This window comes from Pectinophora gossypiella, chromosome 8, assembly GCF_024362695.1.
Source record: "Pectinophora gossypiella chromosome 8, ilPecGoss1.1, whole genome shotgun sequence".
In the NCBI taxonomy this organism is placed as follows: domain Eukaryota; kingdom Metazoa; phylum Arthropoda; class Insecta; order Lepidoptera; family Gelechiidae; genus Pectinophora; species Pectinophora gossypiella.
In genome coordinates this window covers 7,851,185-7,871,018 of record NC_065411.1, presented here as the reverse complement: position 1 = coordinate 7,871,018, position 19,834 = coordinate 7,851,185, and the positions used below count along the sequence as shown (strand labels likewise).

The window sequence follows — 19,834 nt, the reverse complement described above, 5'->3', positions numbered from 1 at the left end:
CCGGAATGTCGAGCTGACGTCGAGCTAGACTCCGTCGCACGCGTAGCGGCTCCCCAAGATTCTTTCCGAGGCCTGGGAAGAAGACATCGCTGATGCTGTGCACGTCCCAGCCGCGCGGATGAGCAGCGTACGTCGTCCGCGCGCTGGCAACTCGGCGAACGCGGGTCTCTGGACGGCGAAGTTGTCGCGTTGATCCCGTCATTCTTATCTGTGTATTGATTAGGAAAATAAACGTTCAGGTCACAACTTCATGCTTTCATTGATTCTGCACCACTTGTAAGAAACCGGCATTGGGTATTCTGTCGCAAAATGCACCATGCACACTTCGCAATGTACACCATGCACCATGCACACTTCGCAATGTACACCATGCGCCATTCGATTCTCGCAATGTACACCATGCGCCATTCGATTCTCGCAATGCGTTTTGAAGCATAAGGTCAAAAGAGCGAAATGTCAAGTGGTAGCAAATTGTCAAAAGAGCAGAATGTCAAAAGCGCATATTGTCAAAAGCGCACAATGTCAAAGGCGCAGAATGTCAAAGGCGCAGAATGTCAAAGGCGCAGAATGACAAAAGCGCATAATGTCAAAAATTCTACTTAAACGGATTAACTGCTTAGATATCGATTTGAACTTTTTTTGGTCAGTCTGACTGAGTCATGGCGGGGAAAAAAAATAAAACATGCATATTTTTTGGAATATTTATTTTTGTAATCAAAAATAATTATTTTTAAAAATCAACAATAAGTATAATCATCATCAAACAAGCAGTATCAAATGAATGAATCATTTGTTAGAAAAATCTAGAAGTTTTCTAAAACTACCCTCAAATTTTTTATGTTACTACTATGACATGACGAGATGCGTTTCGTTTCATTTCATGGATTGTACTTATAAATAATTGCAAGTATTTATTTACGACATGAGTATTATATTTTCCTGTTATATCATCATAATAGGAAAATATTGTAAGATTTATGAGGAGTTTAAATCAATATATAGAATCATTTTTTACTAATAGTTTGATATATATGATTGTCGGCATAATATAATAAAATAATCCTACTAATAATTAGAAAAATGTGGGAGGGACCATGGACACCATTCTCGCAATGCGTTTTGAAGCATAAGGTCAAAAGAGCGAAATGTCAAGTGGTAGCAAATTGTCAAAAGAGCAGAATGTCAAAAGCGCATATTGTCAAAAGCGCACAATGTCAAAGGCGCAAAATGACAAAAGCGCATAATGTCAAAAATTCTACTTAAACGGATTAACTGCTTAGATATCGATTTTAACTTTTTTTGGTCAGTCTGACTGAGTCATGGCGGGGGAAAAAAATAAAACATGCATATTTTTTGGAATAATATTTATTTTTGTAATCAAATCAATCAAACGACCCCTGTGGCGCAATGGTAACAACACCGGTCCGTCAATCGGGGGTTGCGGGTTCGAATCCCGCCCGGGGCGAATGTTAGCAAAACTAAAATTCGCCTCGTGTCTGGTCGTTTATATTATGTATAATATGTATTTATTTACAAAAAAAGTATTTAAGTAGTATATCAGTTACCTAGTTTTTTGTGAAAATAAAGAGTATTTATTATTTTTTAAAATAATTATTTTTGAACATAAGGTTACTATTCCGATCTGCCTATCTCGAGGTCGTGGGTTCTAATGACAAATAAGGAAATGGTCGTTAACTACCTAAAGGTTCTATTCCATTTTGAACCAAATAAAATTTAAATGATTCGATTGACGGACCGGTGTTGTTACCATTGCGCCACAGGGGTCGTTTGATTGATTTGATTACAAAAATAAATATTATTCCAAAAAATATGCATGTTTTATTTTTTTCCCCCGCCATGACTCAGTCAGACTAACCAAAAAAAGTTAAAATCGATATCTAAGCAGTTAATCCGTTTAAGTAGAATTTTTGACATTATGCGCTTTTGTCATTCTGCGCCTTTGACATTGTGCGCTTTTGACAATATGCGCTTTTGACATTCTGCTCTTTTGACAATTTGCTACCACTTGACATTTCGCTCTTTTGACCTTATGCTTCAAAACGCTCGCAATGTACACCATGGACACCATTCTTCGTTAACTACCTAAAGGTTCTCGCAATGTACACCATGGACACCATTCTCGCAAGACACCATTCTCGCAATGGACACCGTATGAGCCACAAATCGGAGAAAGGACATTTTGAGAATAGGACATTTGCGCCCAGACGATCGATCGACAATTGCATAAACGACATGTCGCACTATATGTCGCTCGAAAGCATTCACTGTACTTGTAAGAAAAAAAAAACAGATGCGTGTCAAAAATATATTGAGACAAGACTTCAGACATCACAGCACAGATTCTGGGAGGTCATCCGCAGCAAGGGCCGCAGCAGGAGGCGCAGACGCCCCCGGTGCAGCCGCCGATGCAGCCGTGCCCGCAGCTGTAGTACGAGCCTGCGGCGCCGCCGCGAGCCCTGGTGGAAACAACTAGGTTAGAGGCGCCGCTTCTACGAACCTCCGTAACCAAAAATCCTTTAAGTCACATTCACATTATGCGCGGCAAATCCTCGAATATTGGTTTTCTGCGCGTAATAAGGATCCGATGTGGGTTGATGGGATGGTAACCTATTACCTGATCTACAGCTTAAAGGCTATGAAAAGAAACTCAAATGTCAACCCTGTAAAAAAAGGGAATATCCGCTAACCGTCTGTGATTATGCAAAAATGTTTGTGTTACAAGTAATTAGATTTACATCACAGGTAACATGGTTGACGTGGTTTTAATGGCTTCCTCCCGCCCGGGGCAAAACCGCATTGTCGGCTGCAAACCACAAAACCGTTGAACAGGGAACCGTTGCTATGCCGAAGTGGTAAATGTAATAACAGACCGGAGAGAGTTCAGTTCATTGCTTACGGTACACTAACAACAAAGTTGTAAGGTCTGAAACTGATAAATTCTTGGCCAGGTGCGAAAACATTAAGCATGGGGGTGAATGCAATTTCGTCTAAAATCATGCAGATAATTATACACTTCTCATCAAAAAAATCGAAACACCTTGCAAGTTTACGTTTTGTCAGGATTATCAGAAAAATGTGTACATTTAGGAATAAATGTTAAATGTCGTTTAATAGTGAGTAATATGAGCTTATCAAATCTTAATGTTAATGTTCTAAATTTAAATGAATTTTTCATAGGTTTCGTATTTTGTTAAATGAGTCATTTTTATTCCGTATGGAGTATAAAGGAAATGGATAAAACAACACACGTAAATGAAAAAAAAAGCTAATAAACGTTTATTTAATAACTTGTATTCCCTCCCCGAGCTCTAATTACTGCTTCCATACGGTTCTTCATCGATCGGATGAGAGTCACGATCACATGCTGTGGTATATTGTCTCATTCCTCTTGGATTGCATCTTGCAGCTGGCTAAGTGTTTCTGGGGCAGGATCTCTTGCTCGAATTCGTCTCTTTAATTCATCCCACAGATGTTCAATGGGATTCATGTCCGGGCTTCTTGCTGGCCATTCCATAATAGAGATATCGACTTCGTTAAGATAATCTCGTACGACGCCCGCGGTGTGAGCCCTAGCATTGTCGTGCATGAATATGAAGCCGTTGCCAATAAAATGTGCATAGGGCATCACATGAGGCTCGAGACACTCTTCGACGTACCGATGACAGTTAAGTGCAGGCAGACGTGGCCCAGACACGAAAGCAAGCTCTGTCTTACCGTCGGCGCTGATTCCTCCCCAAACCGTCCACGAACCGCCACCATAGCTGACCTTTTCTTCAATGCAGCATTGTGCATAGCGTTCTCCGTCTCTTCTGTAGACCTTGTTTCTTCCGTCGTTACCATACAGCATAATTTTACACTCATCAGAAAAGAGAACTTTGCTCCACTGTAGGTATGACCAATTTAGGTGCTCACGTGCAAAGTTAAGGCGCGCTCTTCGATGGTCTGCAGTTAATTTCGGCCCATTTGCTGGCTTATGCGGTACCAGTCCACGATCCTTCAACCTTCTTCTAATTGTAGAGTCACTTACAGCCACCTTTCGTACAACACGAAGCCGCTGCTGCAGTTGAAAAGCGTTAAGGCGTCGATTTCTTAGAGAAGTTGTTACAATAAATCGATCATCTCGCTCAGAAGTGACCCGATTCCTGCCAGATCCTGAACGGCGCGTGAACAAACCAGTCTCCCGATAACGTTTATAGACTCTATGAACAGATGACAGGCTTAGATGCAGTCTTGCAGCCACAACACGCTGACTAAGGCCAGAATCCAGCAATGCCACAACTTGGGCGGCTTCTGTGGGCGAAGTATCCATACGTTTTAGAAAAAAAACCTTTTTTCAGACGTCCCAAAGTCACAGTATTGAAATAAAAAACAAAAAGTTTAAGGATAGGCGCCAATTTTTAGTTTTTAAACGCTAAATGTACTCCAACCCTAAACACACATTTGTCTCAAAACAGTGATTCATTTCGTTTATAAGATAAACAAATGAAATTCTAATTTTGAATTTAGAATTTTCGCTTATTACTGTAATGGCCAAACTGCCAGCTATACATTTATGTATTTTTTTTCATCGTATGAATTCATTTTTGTGTTAAATTCGGACAGAAACAATGAAAACGGAAGTGTTTCGATTTTTTTGATGAGAAGTGTATTACTTTATTATTATATTACATTTTACAATTATATTACATCGTTACTCACAATACATTACATCATATTCTATTACGATTAATTCTATTAAGTATACCATGAGTAGTTACGTGTTCTATTCCGACGACTTGTGCCTATAAAGAGAATGATAGTGTCGTCGTCGTAGGTTTGGTGATACTTATTTGGTTTTGTAGAAAGAAAAGTATGCTTTTAGCGTAGCTATACTTCAAAGACATTCAGACTCCTCAAAATTGGATAATCTGATAAAAATGCAATGAACATCTCTTTTCTTTCATGTTTTAGTCATTATGCGCCTTTGAATGAGGAATAGCAAGAAATATTTTGTAGGTACATAGTGTTATATACAATACAAAGGCGCTCACCCGTGTATAACGCCGCGGTCACCGCAGGGTGAGCAGCACTGGACCCCTCGTGCGTGCACGCAGCAGGGCCCCATCCCGCAGGAGCAACGGCCCGCGCCGGGGCCACACGGCCCACACATTGGGCCCTGGCATCCCAAACAGCAGTTGAGAACTGGCATTTTTGTGTGAACTGAAAGGATATAATTATCTTTTTGGTGATATTGTAGATAGAAACTGAAATACTTGTATTTTTTTAATTTTAGCCGCAAACGCGGATGTATTTTATTTTTTCACCAAAAATTTACACCGAACCTAAACAGTTGTGAAATTAATGAATTGACATGAAAATAAATGTTATTTTTTATTTTTCCTTCTACATTTTTCATTTCTGCCAGTGTGTACCAACAACTACTTACATCTTTTTTGATACAGAAAAAGAAAACCTGATAGGCATCGGATTTTGAATTTGACGTAGGTAATCATTTTTTGATATTGCTTCCATTCCACCAAACTCTCGTTTGTAGAAAATTTTATAAAACATCATAAAAACTGCAAAACACTTTGAAATTAAAACCAAGTTTAAGCTGTGAGGATGCCTGGTTGCTGTGGTCCTCATTGTGGGGTCCCTTGTTGTGGACAGGTGGCGGGGGCCCACTTTCCCGCCCCGTTCTGTGGCCCCTGCTGCGGGGTCTGCTGTGGGCCCTGTGGGAGGCCCTTCGGCACGTACAGTTGGCGGTTCAGGGGCGGTTGCTGCTGCTAGTGTGTAAGCTTGTGAAACTTGTTACGTGACCAATAAAGAGTGTGGTTGAACATTGTTGTTTTTATTGCTACAGTTTTCATCCTTATAAGTCCGTACATAGTGATCAATGTCGGATTCTATCCTAAGTACCTACCTTCATAGGTGTACCTATTAAGCTTATACTTGTAACCAACTGCTACTTTTATTTCAGGCAATGATATTAAGTACTCCAAAACATTGAACGTCATTGACAGTGGGTCTCCCGATAGTGAATCGCAACACCATGTTAATGAGCAGATGTATGAATGTTTTATTTATAAGTTGCCCGAAATCCACACGTAGCCAGATCAAGGTGTGGAGACCGGAAGCACGCTCATTTTGCGCAGCGTCGCCATCAGATAAGATGGCCACCGGAAATGCCGAGCGATGTACTCGCGATACATCATATTCTCGTAAAATATTGGGTTACATTCTTGGTATTTCTATTGTATGTTTTCTGACTAGCGTTGGCAACTGGTGGTTCGACGCATGACGAAGCAGCGTGGTGTATAAAATACACATACATATAGAGGCACAGGCGTATTCCTTTTGGCGTGGGTAAAGCCACAAGTCAAATTTAAGGACCCCTGGATACCAGACAGAATTATAGTTACGAACTAGGAGTACAGCTTAGAATGAAACAGGGAACGAAAATAATCATGTGTAATGTTAGTACTAGTTACTAGGGGACACAACAATACCTATTCTAATAGCACCAAGCACAAAACTCTATAAAAACTATGTAAAAAGTCCGTCCTTCGTAGTTCCAGTGAAGAGAACGCTAACTAATCATTACGGGGACGTTCCGAACAAATCGTGAACCATTTGATTTATTAATACGAAGCGTAGGGAGGGTCACGGCGGTCACGCCACGTGGTGAAGACTGAAATAAACCAGGCGACAGTGCGACCTCCACCAGCTTCGAAGAACCTCGTCCGCGCCCCACCATTTCTATGAACTACTCACCCTTTGTATTACAATATCTGGGAAAAATTAACCGTTTTTCAAAGAGCCTTATTCGCGCTATACCGCGAACCGATAAAGGCTCTAATTACGCTGGCGTTTTATATCTAGCATACTAATAATAGACGTGAATTTCGGCGAATCGGGGTCAGAAGCCGAATGGGACCACGCACGCAATCCGCTGGTAGAGGGTGAAACGTGGATTACTTTAGCTAATGCTCATTTATGGTGCGCAGGTCACGACATGGGCTTCGTATCGTCGTCACTGATGTGATAAATAGATAATATTAAAATTATATTTGTGGACCATTGCCTCCATCAATCAAGCATTAATAAAATGTATGGAATGCAATTTATCCGCGTATGGAATTATGATTTTCGGTTCAATAGAACAAAAAAGTTAGTTGTGATCCGTGGTGCTCATAAACTGCCTATATACGTCCCACTGCTGGGCACAGGCCTCCCCTCAATCAACCGGAGGGGGTATGGAGCATACTCCACCACGCTGCTCCACTGCGGGTTGGTGGAGGTGTTTTTACGGCTAATAGCCGGGACCAACAGCTTAACGTGCCCTCCGAAGCACGGAATCATCTTACTTTTTCGGACAATCAGGTGATTCAAGCCTGAAAAGTCCTTACCAAACAAAGGACAGTCTCACAAAGTGATTTCGACAATGTCCCCATCGGGAATAGAACCCGGACCTCCAGATCGTGAGCCTAACGCTCTAACCACTAGACCACGGAGGCTGTCAACGTGCCGTGGTGCTCGTGTATGTACAATTTATACTAGGTATGCTACTCTATGGAGTAGGTATCCTAGACTACAACTCAATGTCCCCCAGTGTACATTGGATAAATACAATTAGTAGTTGTCTATAATTTGTTTTACTTATTTTTATTTTGTTTATTTTACTATCTATTTCTGTACTGTTAGTTACTGTTTTGTTTATGGTGTAAGTAATTTACATGAACATGATCTTGTACCATATTGCTGAATGAGATACAACAAACAATACTATATTTATAAAATTATTTAAATCTCTTAATTTCAAAATAATCTAATCTATCTAATAATTAACAATAAACAAATTTGGCGATGACAAAACATAAAAATAAAAGAAAAATAAAAATTAAAAAAAAAACAGAAAAAACAGAAAAAAATACACCCCCACTACGCTGCTCCACTGCGCGTTGGTGGAGATGTTTTTATTACGGCCAATAGCCGCGACGTGACCTCCGAAGCAGAAGATCGTTTTACTTTTGAACAGGTGATCCAAGCCTGCAATGTTCAATGGGGTACAGATGTGCAACTGTTTTAAAATGTGTGGGCATCGTGGGCATAGAGGATCGGAGGGTGTGCGACATAAACCAACACTGGCCTCTGTGTGCGATGACAAGACCTTTCTTTCCATACAAAATAGTCTTGGTAAAAGTATAGTAGGAACGTAATAGAAGGATTCTGGCAAAGCAAGTGAATGCCATCCAAGATAAATACATCTTACAAAAATATACATCTTACATACATCTTTTCAAAAATAAAGAACTTTTACTGTGTTGTTGAGACGTTCATAATTCTATTAAATTCATACCTATGGCTCGTGTTTACTTTAGTTATAATAAATTTTCTCTTTTCCTACACAATAGAGATAGAGATATCAGTCCTGGGATCCCGAATCCCGGGATAACTTGTAATGTTTGTATTGTATTCCTGCACTGATTTAAAAAAAAAAGAGATTTGTTGCTGTTACAGTTTCAACACCATGTGTAATGACGTCAGTACTAAGTACTTACTTAGATTCAGAAATGTTAAATTGACCTACAACAAGTATCCATGATAATTACGTTGGTTGATGAAATTATTCTGATTTTGTATACTACTTAAATAAATTTTCTGATGAATAATAAATCAATTTAAAATCTCGTTTTTCTTTGCCATTTGCAGTTTTATAAATACTGTTTTCAATCCAGCTATCCCGGGATTGTTAAAATAAAATCCCGAAATCAGAAATGAGTCTCGGGATAAAAATCTTCAGGGCACACCCTGTACCTATGATAGAGAGTAGTACCTATTAAAATAATGAATACTGCGAATTACGGAAGGATAAACTAGGGATTTTTTCCACCACGATGCATGTTTCTTTGAAACTATCTACGTACTTACGTGTACAAGTCTGTGGTTAGCGGTGTAAATACCCGTTAATCCTTCGTTTGAAGAGGGAAGAATTCGTGTGCGTCAAGCTAGCGGCCTCAAAAAAAATGGGCACGAAAAAATAATTTGACCATACCAAAAAATAGTACTCTTATTGAAAAAAATAGTACCAGTTGTAAAAAAATTAGTACCATCATGGTTCTGGATTTATAGCCATGTTTTATTGCACTTGCTAGCTTGACGGTGAGCGAAATTTGGCGAGAGTTAACGACAAGGTCTTTCGCTTTGCTTTAAACGCCAAAAAATAGTACCGAAATAGTACTCACCCCCTGCAAAATACCGAAATGAGTACTTCAGCGGTTCCAAAGTTATAAAGGCAGTTCTTTGATCCCGCTGGCTTGACGTTTTGAAAATACCTATTATCTAGGGAACGCCTGCATACTTCAGTTTGTAACTAATGTCAATAAACTCGTATGAAATAGTACATGACATAGGTTATAATGACTTTTTAACATATTTCTACAAAGAGAATCGGATCAAAATTATGATGGTAGGGAGTACTATTTCATACGAGTTTATTGACATTAGTTACATACTGAAGTATGCAAGCGTTCCCCAGATAATATGTATTTTCAAAACGTCAAGCCAGCGGGATCAAAGAACTGCCTTTATAACTTTGGAACCGTTGAAGTACTCATTTCGGTATTTTGTAGGGGGTGAGTACTATTTCGGTACTATTTTTTGGCGTTTAAATCAAAGCGAAAGATCTTGTCGTTAACTCTCGCCAAATTTCGCTCACCGTCAAGCTAGCAAGTGCAATAAAACATGGCTATAAATCCAGAATCGTGATGGTACTAATTTTTTTACAACAGGTACTATTTTTTTCAATAAGAGTTCTATTTTTTGGTATGGTCAAATTATTTTTTCGTGCCCATTTTTTTTTTGAGGCCGCTAGCTTGACGCACACAAGAATTCCAGTGTTGTGCAGGAACATAACACGTGAGATTATTAAAAAGAAAGAAAAAATATTTATTCGGCATTAAAATACGTAGGTAATTAAATTACTTAATAATACGAAACGGCTTCAGCCCATTCAACTGTCACGGCCTAGCTGTAGCTAGCTACAGCTGCTATCATAGTATAGACTATGATGCTAATTTCAGCTGCAGCCGGCAAAGAACATTATGCTTCTAAAGTGCACGTATAAAAGCAAGGACCACGGGTAGAATGTGCTTGCTTGGGTGTCTTGCCATTTATTTCCAGAATCTCTAGTTGGTACGTTCGTCTCTAAGGCCCTTGGTGTCAATTATATTGAGAAACCACCGTTCCGTTCTCGCTAGGTTTAATTACGTAAATTAAAGTTCACTAACTAACCTTAGACAACAGACATTTCGATACAATACAATACATAGCGGTCTTATTACAAGGCTATTTCGTCGGTAGGCCCGTGTTGCTTTTTGACAACTTATCTATTTTATAGGTATACCTACCTATCTAAATATTTTAATACATTTATATTTGTCTGATGTGTTGTGACATGTCGTGTGACGTGATGGCTAGTTTTCCCATTTATCTCATGAAGATATTTTCAATCAATACAGCTCTGACTCAACCGCGATCGTTTCTGATGAGACACAACACAAGCCATCACAACACAATACGCATTACAAAGTAGTATGAACGTTACTATACTAAATGTATGAAACCGATACCGTTCTGAGGCGTCACGTCACATCAGACAAATAAATTTGCCATTAGGTATATATGCTAAGAATATATGTGAATTGTGATGTTGAAAACATAGCCATGTAGAGGTATATCGTAGAATAGAAGCGAACTGTAGGGCGAATTCTACAAGACTGAGACATACGATCACGGGTCTCCTCTGAATATCACTATACCTACTTATTCTTCTTCTTCTACTATATATTTAGGTTAAGAGGTGGATGACCACACCAGTCCGACCTATTGGATTTATATATAATATTGCGGTTGAAAGGAAACAACAAAAATACTCAGCACGCATTTATTACTCTTTACAAAACAACACGAGACGTTGGTGTGATGATGCGGGGAGTCCACGGCCAGTAGGTCCAAGATGGCGGCATGGGACTAGCCTTAAGGCACGTGGCCACAGTGACAGTTGAAGCAGGGTCCCGTAGGGCAGCAGCAGCAGCCCTGGACGCAGGGGGTACAACACCGGCAGCAAGGCGGGTCGCAGCCCCCTGGACAACGCGCAAACGTGCCAATATTGAAGTCTCGGTAGCACCCGTACTGAGTAGGCATCTTTTCTTTTCAGTTAATATTGATACAGCAATAGAATTGTTAAAGGACTAGGTATATATATCGAAAATCCAGGATCATAAGTATTTTTATAAATTTTGATAATTTTAAGCTTTTTTTGAATTTTTCAACTTTTCGCGTGCCAAGTTTTCGTAATTATGACGGACAAGTGTTGACGTTTCAGTTTTTCTTCTTTTGCAGGATTTTTTGCAGATAGTTTTCTGGCAAGTCACTATACACAAATTATCGCCTTTTTTATGGTTTTGTTTTGTCCCAATAGCAACCGATTAGAAAAAGAAATATTTTTCCAATTTGTAAAATTTACCTAAAACCCATTCAACTACAACAAAAGTACTAAGTAAAGCGTATTAAAGTTTCATTGACCGGCTGAAAAATAATACAGGCACAAGAAAAATAATTGACACAGAATGAATTGAAAGAAATTCTAATGTCGAATGTCGTTAAAAGAAAATTTTCAGTCACCTGTCATCTCTTCATTTCCAAAAAAGTACCGGATCGTCTAGACGCCTTTTGAGTTAAATTGTTGGGTGTAGCTCCAAAATTCGGCCTAGGATCCAGCCACAATGCCCGTGTACTACGGAGGCTTTTGCGGAGGGCCCCAGGGTGGTGGATACTGCCTCTATTCATATTCTTGCTCCCCGACGACGGGAGGTTGCTGCGGTTGTTGCCCAGAACCCTGTTGCGGCCTCTCCTGCTAGAATCAGTACTCCGGTAACTATACCACTTTTCTTTGATTCTCAGATATCCATAAAATATTAATAATTTTCCCAAAAGTGATTTTAAGTCGTTGAGCTATGTATATGTGTATCAATGTAATTGTAGAGGATTTATTTACTGGTACTTAACACCTTGGTAGATTTCGGGCTGTTAGTGGCCAGGCAAGATTTGACCTAATAGAGTGAGTTAAGTGAAGGTACGAGTAAGTATGTAGAAATAAAGCATTATCATTATTACCCATTTATAATTCTCTCCGAAGAGGTTCAGGTGGCACGGGACGTAGCCAAGCTTTTTTACTTTTATTCTCACAAGATACTTCCTGACGATGTTGGAATGCATTTAGAATTACTGTGCTTTTATTATATTCGTAAGTAGCTTCTTCAGAACACGCTTTTCCATTGGTGGGTGTCGTCGTCAAGGCAACATTGCAATTTACAAGCACAACTTAATCTTTGTTTCAGAAACCTCCGGAGACCGTAGAATGTTTGAGCTTCCACAATCTGATTGGTTTCTGCATGCTCCTGTTTGTCATGGTGTTCCTGATGTCGGTCCAGGATAATAAGTGTAAAGTCAATGTAGTCCCCCGTGGATTTGTCACACCTGTTTCTATGTAAATAAATTTAAATTATTAAAGTTTGTGGTTTTATTAGCATGTATTTAATCTAGGACATTGTTGGCATGGATGCATTGCGAAATTGGGTTGATATGTGGGCTGATCAGGGTTGCGAGGACAAAGCGCTGGTGAATATTTTGCGAACGTAATATTTTGTGAGAATATAATATGAGAACGAAGGCTCATTTGCGTATTCTGCAACGTGGAAAATTGAGACGCAGGAGGGAGTTTTGCTCCAGTTGAGGACAAGTAATAAGTCGACAAGTTGTGAGGACAAGTTGTGAGGACAAGTTGTGAGGACAAGTTGTGAGGACAAGTTGTGAGGACAAGTTGTGAGGACAAGTTGTGAGGACAAGTTGTGAGGACAAGTTGTGAGGACAAGTTGTGAGGACAAGTTGTGAGGACAAGTTGTGAGGACAAGTTGTGAGGACAAGTTGTGAGGACAAGTTCAAGTTGTGAGGACAAGTTCAAGTTGTGAGGACAAGTTCAAGTTGTGAGGACAAGTTGTGAGGACAAGTTGTGAGGACAAGTTGTGAGGACAAGTTGTGAGGACTTGTGAGGACAAGTTGTGAGGACAAGTTGTGAGGACAAGTTGTGAGGACAAGTTGTGAGGACAAGTTGTGAGGACAAGTTGTGAGGACAAGTTGTGAGGACAAGTTGTGAGGACAAGTTGTGAGGACAAGTTGTGAGGACAAGTTGTGAGGACAAGTTGTGAGGACAAGTTGTGAGGACAAGTTGTGAGGACAAGTTGTGAGGACAAGTTGTGAGGACAAGTTGTGAGGACAAGTTGTGAGGACAAGTTGTGAGGACAAGTTGTGAGGACAAGTTGTGAGGACAAGTTGTGAGGACAAGTTGCGAGGACTTGTGAGTACAAGTTGTGAGGACATGAGGGACAAGAGGGACAAGATTTGAGGACATGTAAGGGCATGGTTGAGTGAGGACGTGGTGAGGACTTGGTGAGAACGTGAGGACGTGAGAAGACGGTGAGGACTTGGACATGTAAGGACATGGTGACGACATAGTACTAGTGAGGGACAAGTTGTGACGACAAGTGAGGCGGACGAGTGTTCAGGAGCCATTCATGAGCCTGAACACTCGTCCGAAAAAGATTTCGCAATTTGTGAAGACAGTTGGTGTTACAGGTCGGAATTCTGCGATATTGGCTTAGCAGCTTATAAAAGAAAATAAATACGTAATTCTAAACAATTTATTCTTAACGATTACATTCACTGGACACCACAACTGCATGGCGAGAGTCTCCCGGACTCCGCTCTTCACGACTTTTATCCAGAAGGCTCCGCTTCTATTGAACAAGACTCCACCAACAAGGTTTTTGTTGTCTTTCAACAGCATCCGCCGCAACAGCCGCCACAGCAGCCACCACAGCCGCCGCAGCATGGTCCGCAGCCGCCGCAGCAGCCGCCGCACGGGCCGCAGCCACCGCAGCATCCGCCGCAGCCGCCACAGCAAGGCCCGCAGCCACCGCAGCAGCCGCCGCACGGGCCGCAACCTCCACAGCAACCACCGCACGGACCGCAACCACCGCAGCAGCCGCCGCAGCCGCCACAACAAGGCCCGCAGCCGCCGCAGCAAGGTCCACAACCCCCGCAGCACGGGCCGCAGCCACCACAGCAACCACCACAGCAAGGCATTCTTCTTCTTAGTTTCTCGCGGAAAACCTTGAGACTATCACCACGTGGATGTAGTTTTGAAATTAATGAAGTATTTTTACTGAAGAATTTTGATTCAAGATTTTATAATTTTTTTAGATTTTTAATGTATCCTGTGTAAATTTTTGTAAAAAACTGAGGATTTCGTTGAAAAATCACATGGTTGTCAAATTTAAATACGAATTCTCATATTCTCAGAGTTTCCTGTGGCTATTCTGCTGGCCAGCTTAATCTTTTCTAAAAAGTTTGTATGTCGCGGGAGGTAAAGAATTTACAAATTCTTTTTAGGTAGATCGCTGTGATCTCGCATAGCGGTGATCCTAATCTTTGCCGTGTCCGAGTAATGAAGTTATTTCTTGGTCGGGAGACCTTTCGTGCAGTATTAATCACGTTTGGCAACATACTCCACGTCACCGTTATAGAGGTAGGAAAGCTTACATTAGGCACAGACGGCATTACGTTATGTGTATGCAATTGACAGGCGGAAAATTGCAGCATTTATCCGTTTCCGGCGCGCTTCCACAGAACTCCGCTTACCAGCAGTTGCAATGTGCGGGCACAGATGTGCGACTATACAATAGTCATTCATATTAATAACATTCTTTTTTTTTATATTGATGATGGACTATTATGGGCTGATAACATAATTAAAACACATAATACTAGGTTTTTACCACGTTAAAGTCAGGGATATGAGACTTCATATTTCAACACTGTTGCAAGTGACCAATTCATCATATGGTTATGTACAGCATAGTAATATAATAACGGCCTCTGTGGTCCAGTGGTTGGGCGTTGGGCCCACGATATCGAGGTCCCAGGTTCGAAATCCGGTGGGGATATATCACATAAATCGCCGTGTGATCCCTAGTTTGGTTAGGTAACAGGTTGATCACCCGATTGCCCGAAAGTAAGATGATCCGTGCTTTGGAAGGCATGTTAAGCCGTTGGTCCCGGTTACTACTTACTGATATAAGTACGTAGTCGTTACATGAGCCATGTCAGGGGCCTTTGGCGGCTCGATAATAATGACACCAGGGTTGCTGAGGTTGGTAATCCACTCTAATCCACACGATAGAAGAAGAATAGCATAGTTTTGACTATTATAAGTTGTCTTCTGAAGTCTTTACGGCTCTACTGACTCCAACAGTGATTAGTATATTACTTATCACAAATTTTCATCTTCATCATTTTCTTATGCGTCATGGTCATGGCCATTGATTGAATCATCTTGCGCACTGTCTCCACGGTGTCTTTGCTCTACCTGGTAACTAGCCCACCCTACAACGTATTATTTTTAGACTATCTGCTTATCTGTAAAAACGTTGAGCACCCCTGTCGTATTCGAGTCACATCCTCCGTGCCTTTCCCACGACAATTTCAATTTATAGGAAGTCGGCAGTGCATGCACGAAATATGTCACCTGATTTTTTACGAGTCTTTATTTTTAAACCTGCTTCCCCCATTTGTAGAAAGATCTTTCAATATGTTTAGCTACTTGTTAAAACAGATTGGGTAGACACTTTAGTCACCTAACCAGATCACAACGACCAACAGACGTCCCGAGTTCGATTCCCGCGGTCGGAAGAATATAGGCGTGGTGGATCGTTCCGTATCCCCAACAGATAAAGGGAGGATTGTATGCAACAGTATTAGCAATATCCATTAGCTAGCAGTATTTTACTTAATATTAACATCCACACCAAAAATCGCGAATCACAGAAGTGCGACACTAGTAAAGCAGGAAGTAAAGATTTTGGAAGATATTTTTTTTCAAAAACGGAACACCAATTACATCGTGAGGTTTAAAAGGCCACATTGAAGCAATTCATCTAAAAAGCAATATTGCTATTTGACATTTGTTTCCATTGCGCACTTACTTTTATAGGCGAAATCAATGCGGCGTTTTCCCCCGTTGTCATACGTGTATACCTACACTATGTTCCTACTACGGTTAGTACCGTTAATATACGTCATGTTCCGCCCTGACCACAATGTGCTGCGGTATGACGTTGTGCTCTTACGTCAGGTGCATCAATCGGTTAAAAAAAGTAGGTAAGTACCTCTACTGCACCGAAAACTTTCAGTACTTACCTACGAAAAATGAAAACATATTTGACGAAATATGAGAATAATATTTTTTTGTACTACGAATACTTCCGTTAAAATGTTCAAAAGTTCTATGCTAACAAATTGAATGAAACTTTATTAAGTACTTACTTAATAGTTTTATGTTAGGACGGATATAATCATTAAAGTTCATTAGTTATTTTTGGGTTCCTCTTGTGCTTTCTCTTCGTTTATAGCTTTTATTTATCCTAGCTTTTATTATCCTAGCGTGAATCCCTTATACTGAAGTCTATCTACTCTACTTATTAAATTATTTTCTTCTTTTATAGCTCAAGACGATAGACTGCGTCACAACATTATTGATCCGCTAAAACGTCAGCTTAACGAATAAAATAAAATAAAATAACGTATTCCAATTATAATCTATCCCTTTCTTTTTCAAACTTATTTATTACACGCTCTTTCAGTGAAGCTGAAGATTGCGGTAGCTGTGTCGTGCTGACGTCACAGCTCCCGAAATACGTACTCATTACGCACTGTGTACGCTACCTCGCCGCATTGTCACAACTGCTCGTGATCGTGATGCAAGCCCGTGCCTCGTTTTATCGCATGATTCATACGCGTCAAGTAGGGTGTTCATTAAAACGTGTTGAAACTTTATCACGCTTGTTTATACTGGTGGTATAGATAGAGCTACTAGACGTTGGAAAATACTTGCAGCCACTTCTCAGGGCCTCTGTAGTCAAGCAGCAAATATTTTATTTCTGTTAACGAGTGTTCGTTAACTAAATAAGATAATGAAGGAACGCAATATGTTTAAATATTGAAATACCTACCTAAGTACTTCCATTATTTCCTTTAAAAGAAAAACGAAATTCTGTGCAATAAAGTTCATTTGATTTGAACACCCTATACTTTCCTGTAATGTACGCAAAGCAACTTTTTAGCTTACCTAGGTATCAATGGATGAGTAGCGAACATGTCAGCATGTTGATTACGTCGAGTAGGAGAATGAGTGGGATTTTCTTAGGATTTTCCATATTGTATACTAAGAAATTGGATGAAAAGCTTTAATTCCCCGTTCAAAAAATATTAGGCTTACATTCTTTGCGAGTTTCTTTAAATAATTTAATTAAGTATGTATGTCTTTTTGACTGATGATCATGATGGTAGGTAATGGTAATGGTCGTGGTAGTAGTGGTAGTGAAATATCAATCCCGCGAGATTTTCGGGATCTTGTCTAGTTTATAAAAAGAAATGTAAAGTTAGAATGACTGAAAACAACGAAAACTGCTTCTTTGTGATAGTGAGGTTAATTAAAATAAAATATTTGTCGAATGAAAACAAAAACCTTTATTTTTCAATAGTACTAACTAAATAATTAAGTTTTCTTTGGAAATCTATATAAGTAATCAAAACAAACAAAAGGATTTGACCAATGCCGTCAATCTCGAACGCGATCTCGTCATATTATGCTTCGGGATTGTTCTCGAAAAATTTGACGAGATCTCGGGATTCGCGATTTACTAAAAGTAGGTAAGTACTTAGGAAAGTCCCCAAGTATTACAAGGATACCTAACACGTCTGAATCGTACGTAGAGTCACATCAACCAAATCGTCACACCAAGCGCCACTCGTGCGCACGTCAACGCACAGCGCCGACACGTTGATTAAAATAAACGTTCCAAATTAGTAAATCTATACTTAGCTAAGTACAATCAAATATGTTAATTTCATACTAAAGGTACCATCCAATTGAAAATTCCATTCTGGGTACGACGCACATATAAAGACACATCCACCATGTCGATATCGTAGCGGCACGCGGCACTTCTGCGCACGTCGCGACGCAGCGCCAACTGCGATCAAAATAAACAATTATACCAACATTCCGAGAACCGCTATTTGTATTTACTGTTAGTGTTTACAGACGTGAGATGCCCTTGAGTTATAGCAATCTCGTGCATGTTTACCGGACCTAACCTAACTATAGATTGATGTTATCGGTCTAGTTTAATTAGCAAATAGTGAGCTTACAAAATTAAAGCTGTAAATCTTGGCAGTACGTGGTTGGTGTGGCAATTCTTACTCATCATTAATTAAGAGCCACGCTCATATCGGTGTGGCATTCTCCATTCTTGCCATCAAAAGCCAATTCTGTCACTTCCTTGTAAGACACGACTTTCACCTTCTCTTTAATCTGTTCGATGTAAGCTCTTCTCGGTTTTCCTCTTCTTCTCCTTCCTTGTAGCTTCTATGATGTTTTCAATAAATTCGTCGTGTCTTATTAAGTGTCCAATCATCTTGCTTCTTCTGTCCATAACTCTCAAACATTCTTGGAATCGTTAAAATAGTATCTATGAAAGTCAAAGTGTGATTTGTTTCTGGGTGTAGGGTAATGAATGGCTCAAACAACTTAACATTACACATAACATAACATAACATAACATAACATAACATAACATAACATAACATAACATAACATAACATAACATAACATAACATAACATAACATAACATAACATAACATAACATAACATAACATAACATAACATAACATAACATAAAATAACATAACATAACATAACATAACATAACATAACATAACATAACATAACATAACATAACATAACATAACATAACATAACATAACATAACATAACATAACATAACATAACATAACATAACATAACATAACATAACATAACATAACATAACATAACATAACATAACATAACATAACATAACATAACATAACATAACATAACATAACATAACATAACATAACATAACATAACATAACATAACATAACATAACATAACATAACATAACATAACATAACATAACATAACATAACATAACATAACATAACATAACATAACATAACATAACATAACATAACATAACATAACATAACATAACATAACATAACATAACATAACATAACATAACATAACATAACATAACATAACATAACATAACATAACATAACATAACATAACATAACATAACATAACATAACATAACATAACATAACATAACATAACATAACATAACATAACATAACATAACATAACATAACATAACATAACATAACATAACATAACATAACATAACATAACATAACATAACATAACATAACATAACATAACATAACATAACATAACATAACAAATACTTTATTGCACAAACAGGAAAAAACAAAATACAAAACAAAAGAGAAATAGAATCTATTCTATCTATTTTAGCAACGTAATAGGTAATATTCATTGATTTCATTGATAATATAATATGTATAATATGTTACTATAGTAACACTCAGTATTGCTCAAGACAAGCAATCATATGAACACCCACACCGGAGCAGAACTTCCAGTGCAGCCTTATTCAACAGGCGTCAGACATTCATTTATGAAACGCCTGACACTTCTAAAATACCTTCTATTCCGTGTTCTTTAGTTAAAACTGACACATCCAACTACACATTAAATTAATGCTTCAAACATTCTACATTCTACATTTGAACAAACAACATAAAAT

At 39.1% G+C, this 19,834-nt stretch overlaps 1 protein-coding gene across 4 annotated transcripts; it reads right to left on the bottom strand.

The window, feature by feature from the left end:
• Window positions 1-2,332: 2,332 nt before the first annotated feature.
• On the bottom strand, window positions 2,333-18,142 carry LOC126369008 (male-specific sperm protein Mst84Da-like). Of its 4 annotated transcripts, none has more exons than XM_050013293.1 (3): window positions 18,033-18,142; window positions 5,052-5,220; window positions 2,333-2,477 (listed from the first exon to the last, which is right to left on the bottom strand). In XM_050013293.1, exons 2-3 carry the CDS (start codon window positions 5,207-5,209, stop codon window positions 2,372-2,374), a joined length of 264 nt encoding a protein of 87 aa, XP_049869250.1. In that variant the 5' UTR covers window positions 5,210-5,220; window positions 18,033-18,142; the 3' UTR covers window positions 2,333-2,371. The 4 variants fall into 4 exon arrangements, with proteins under 4 accessions (XP_049869250.1, XP_049869251.1, XP_049869249.1 ...); XM_050013294.1 differs by having other exon boundaries at window positions 18,042-18,142; XM_050013292.1 differs by lacking the exon at window positions 18,033-18,142 and adding an exon at window positions 16,820-16,851.
• Between the last annotated feature and the right edge of the window lie 1,692 nt (window positions 18,143-19,834).

Bases quoted from the DNA above. Each gene is read 5' to 3' on its own strand.
- LOC126369008 (XM_050013292.1), bottom strand. The intron at 2,478-5,051 runs GTGAGCGCCTTT...TGTTTCCACCAG, and splicing joins GACCGCGGCGTTATACACGG to GGCTCGCGGCGGCGCCGCAG.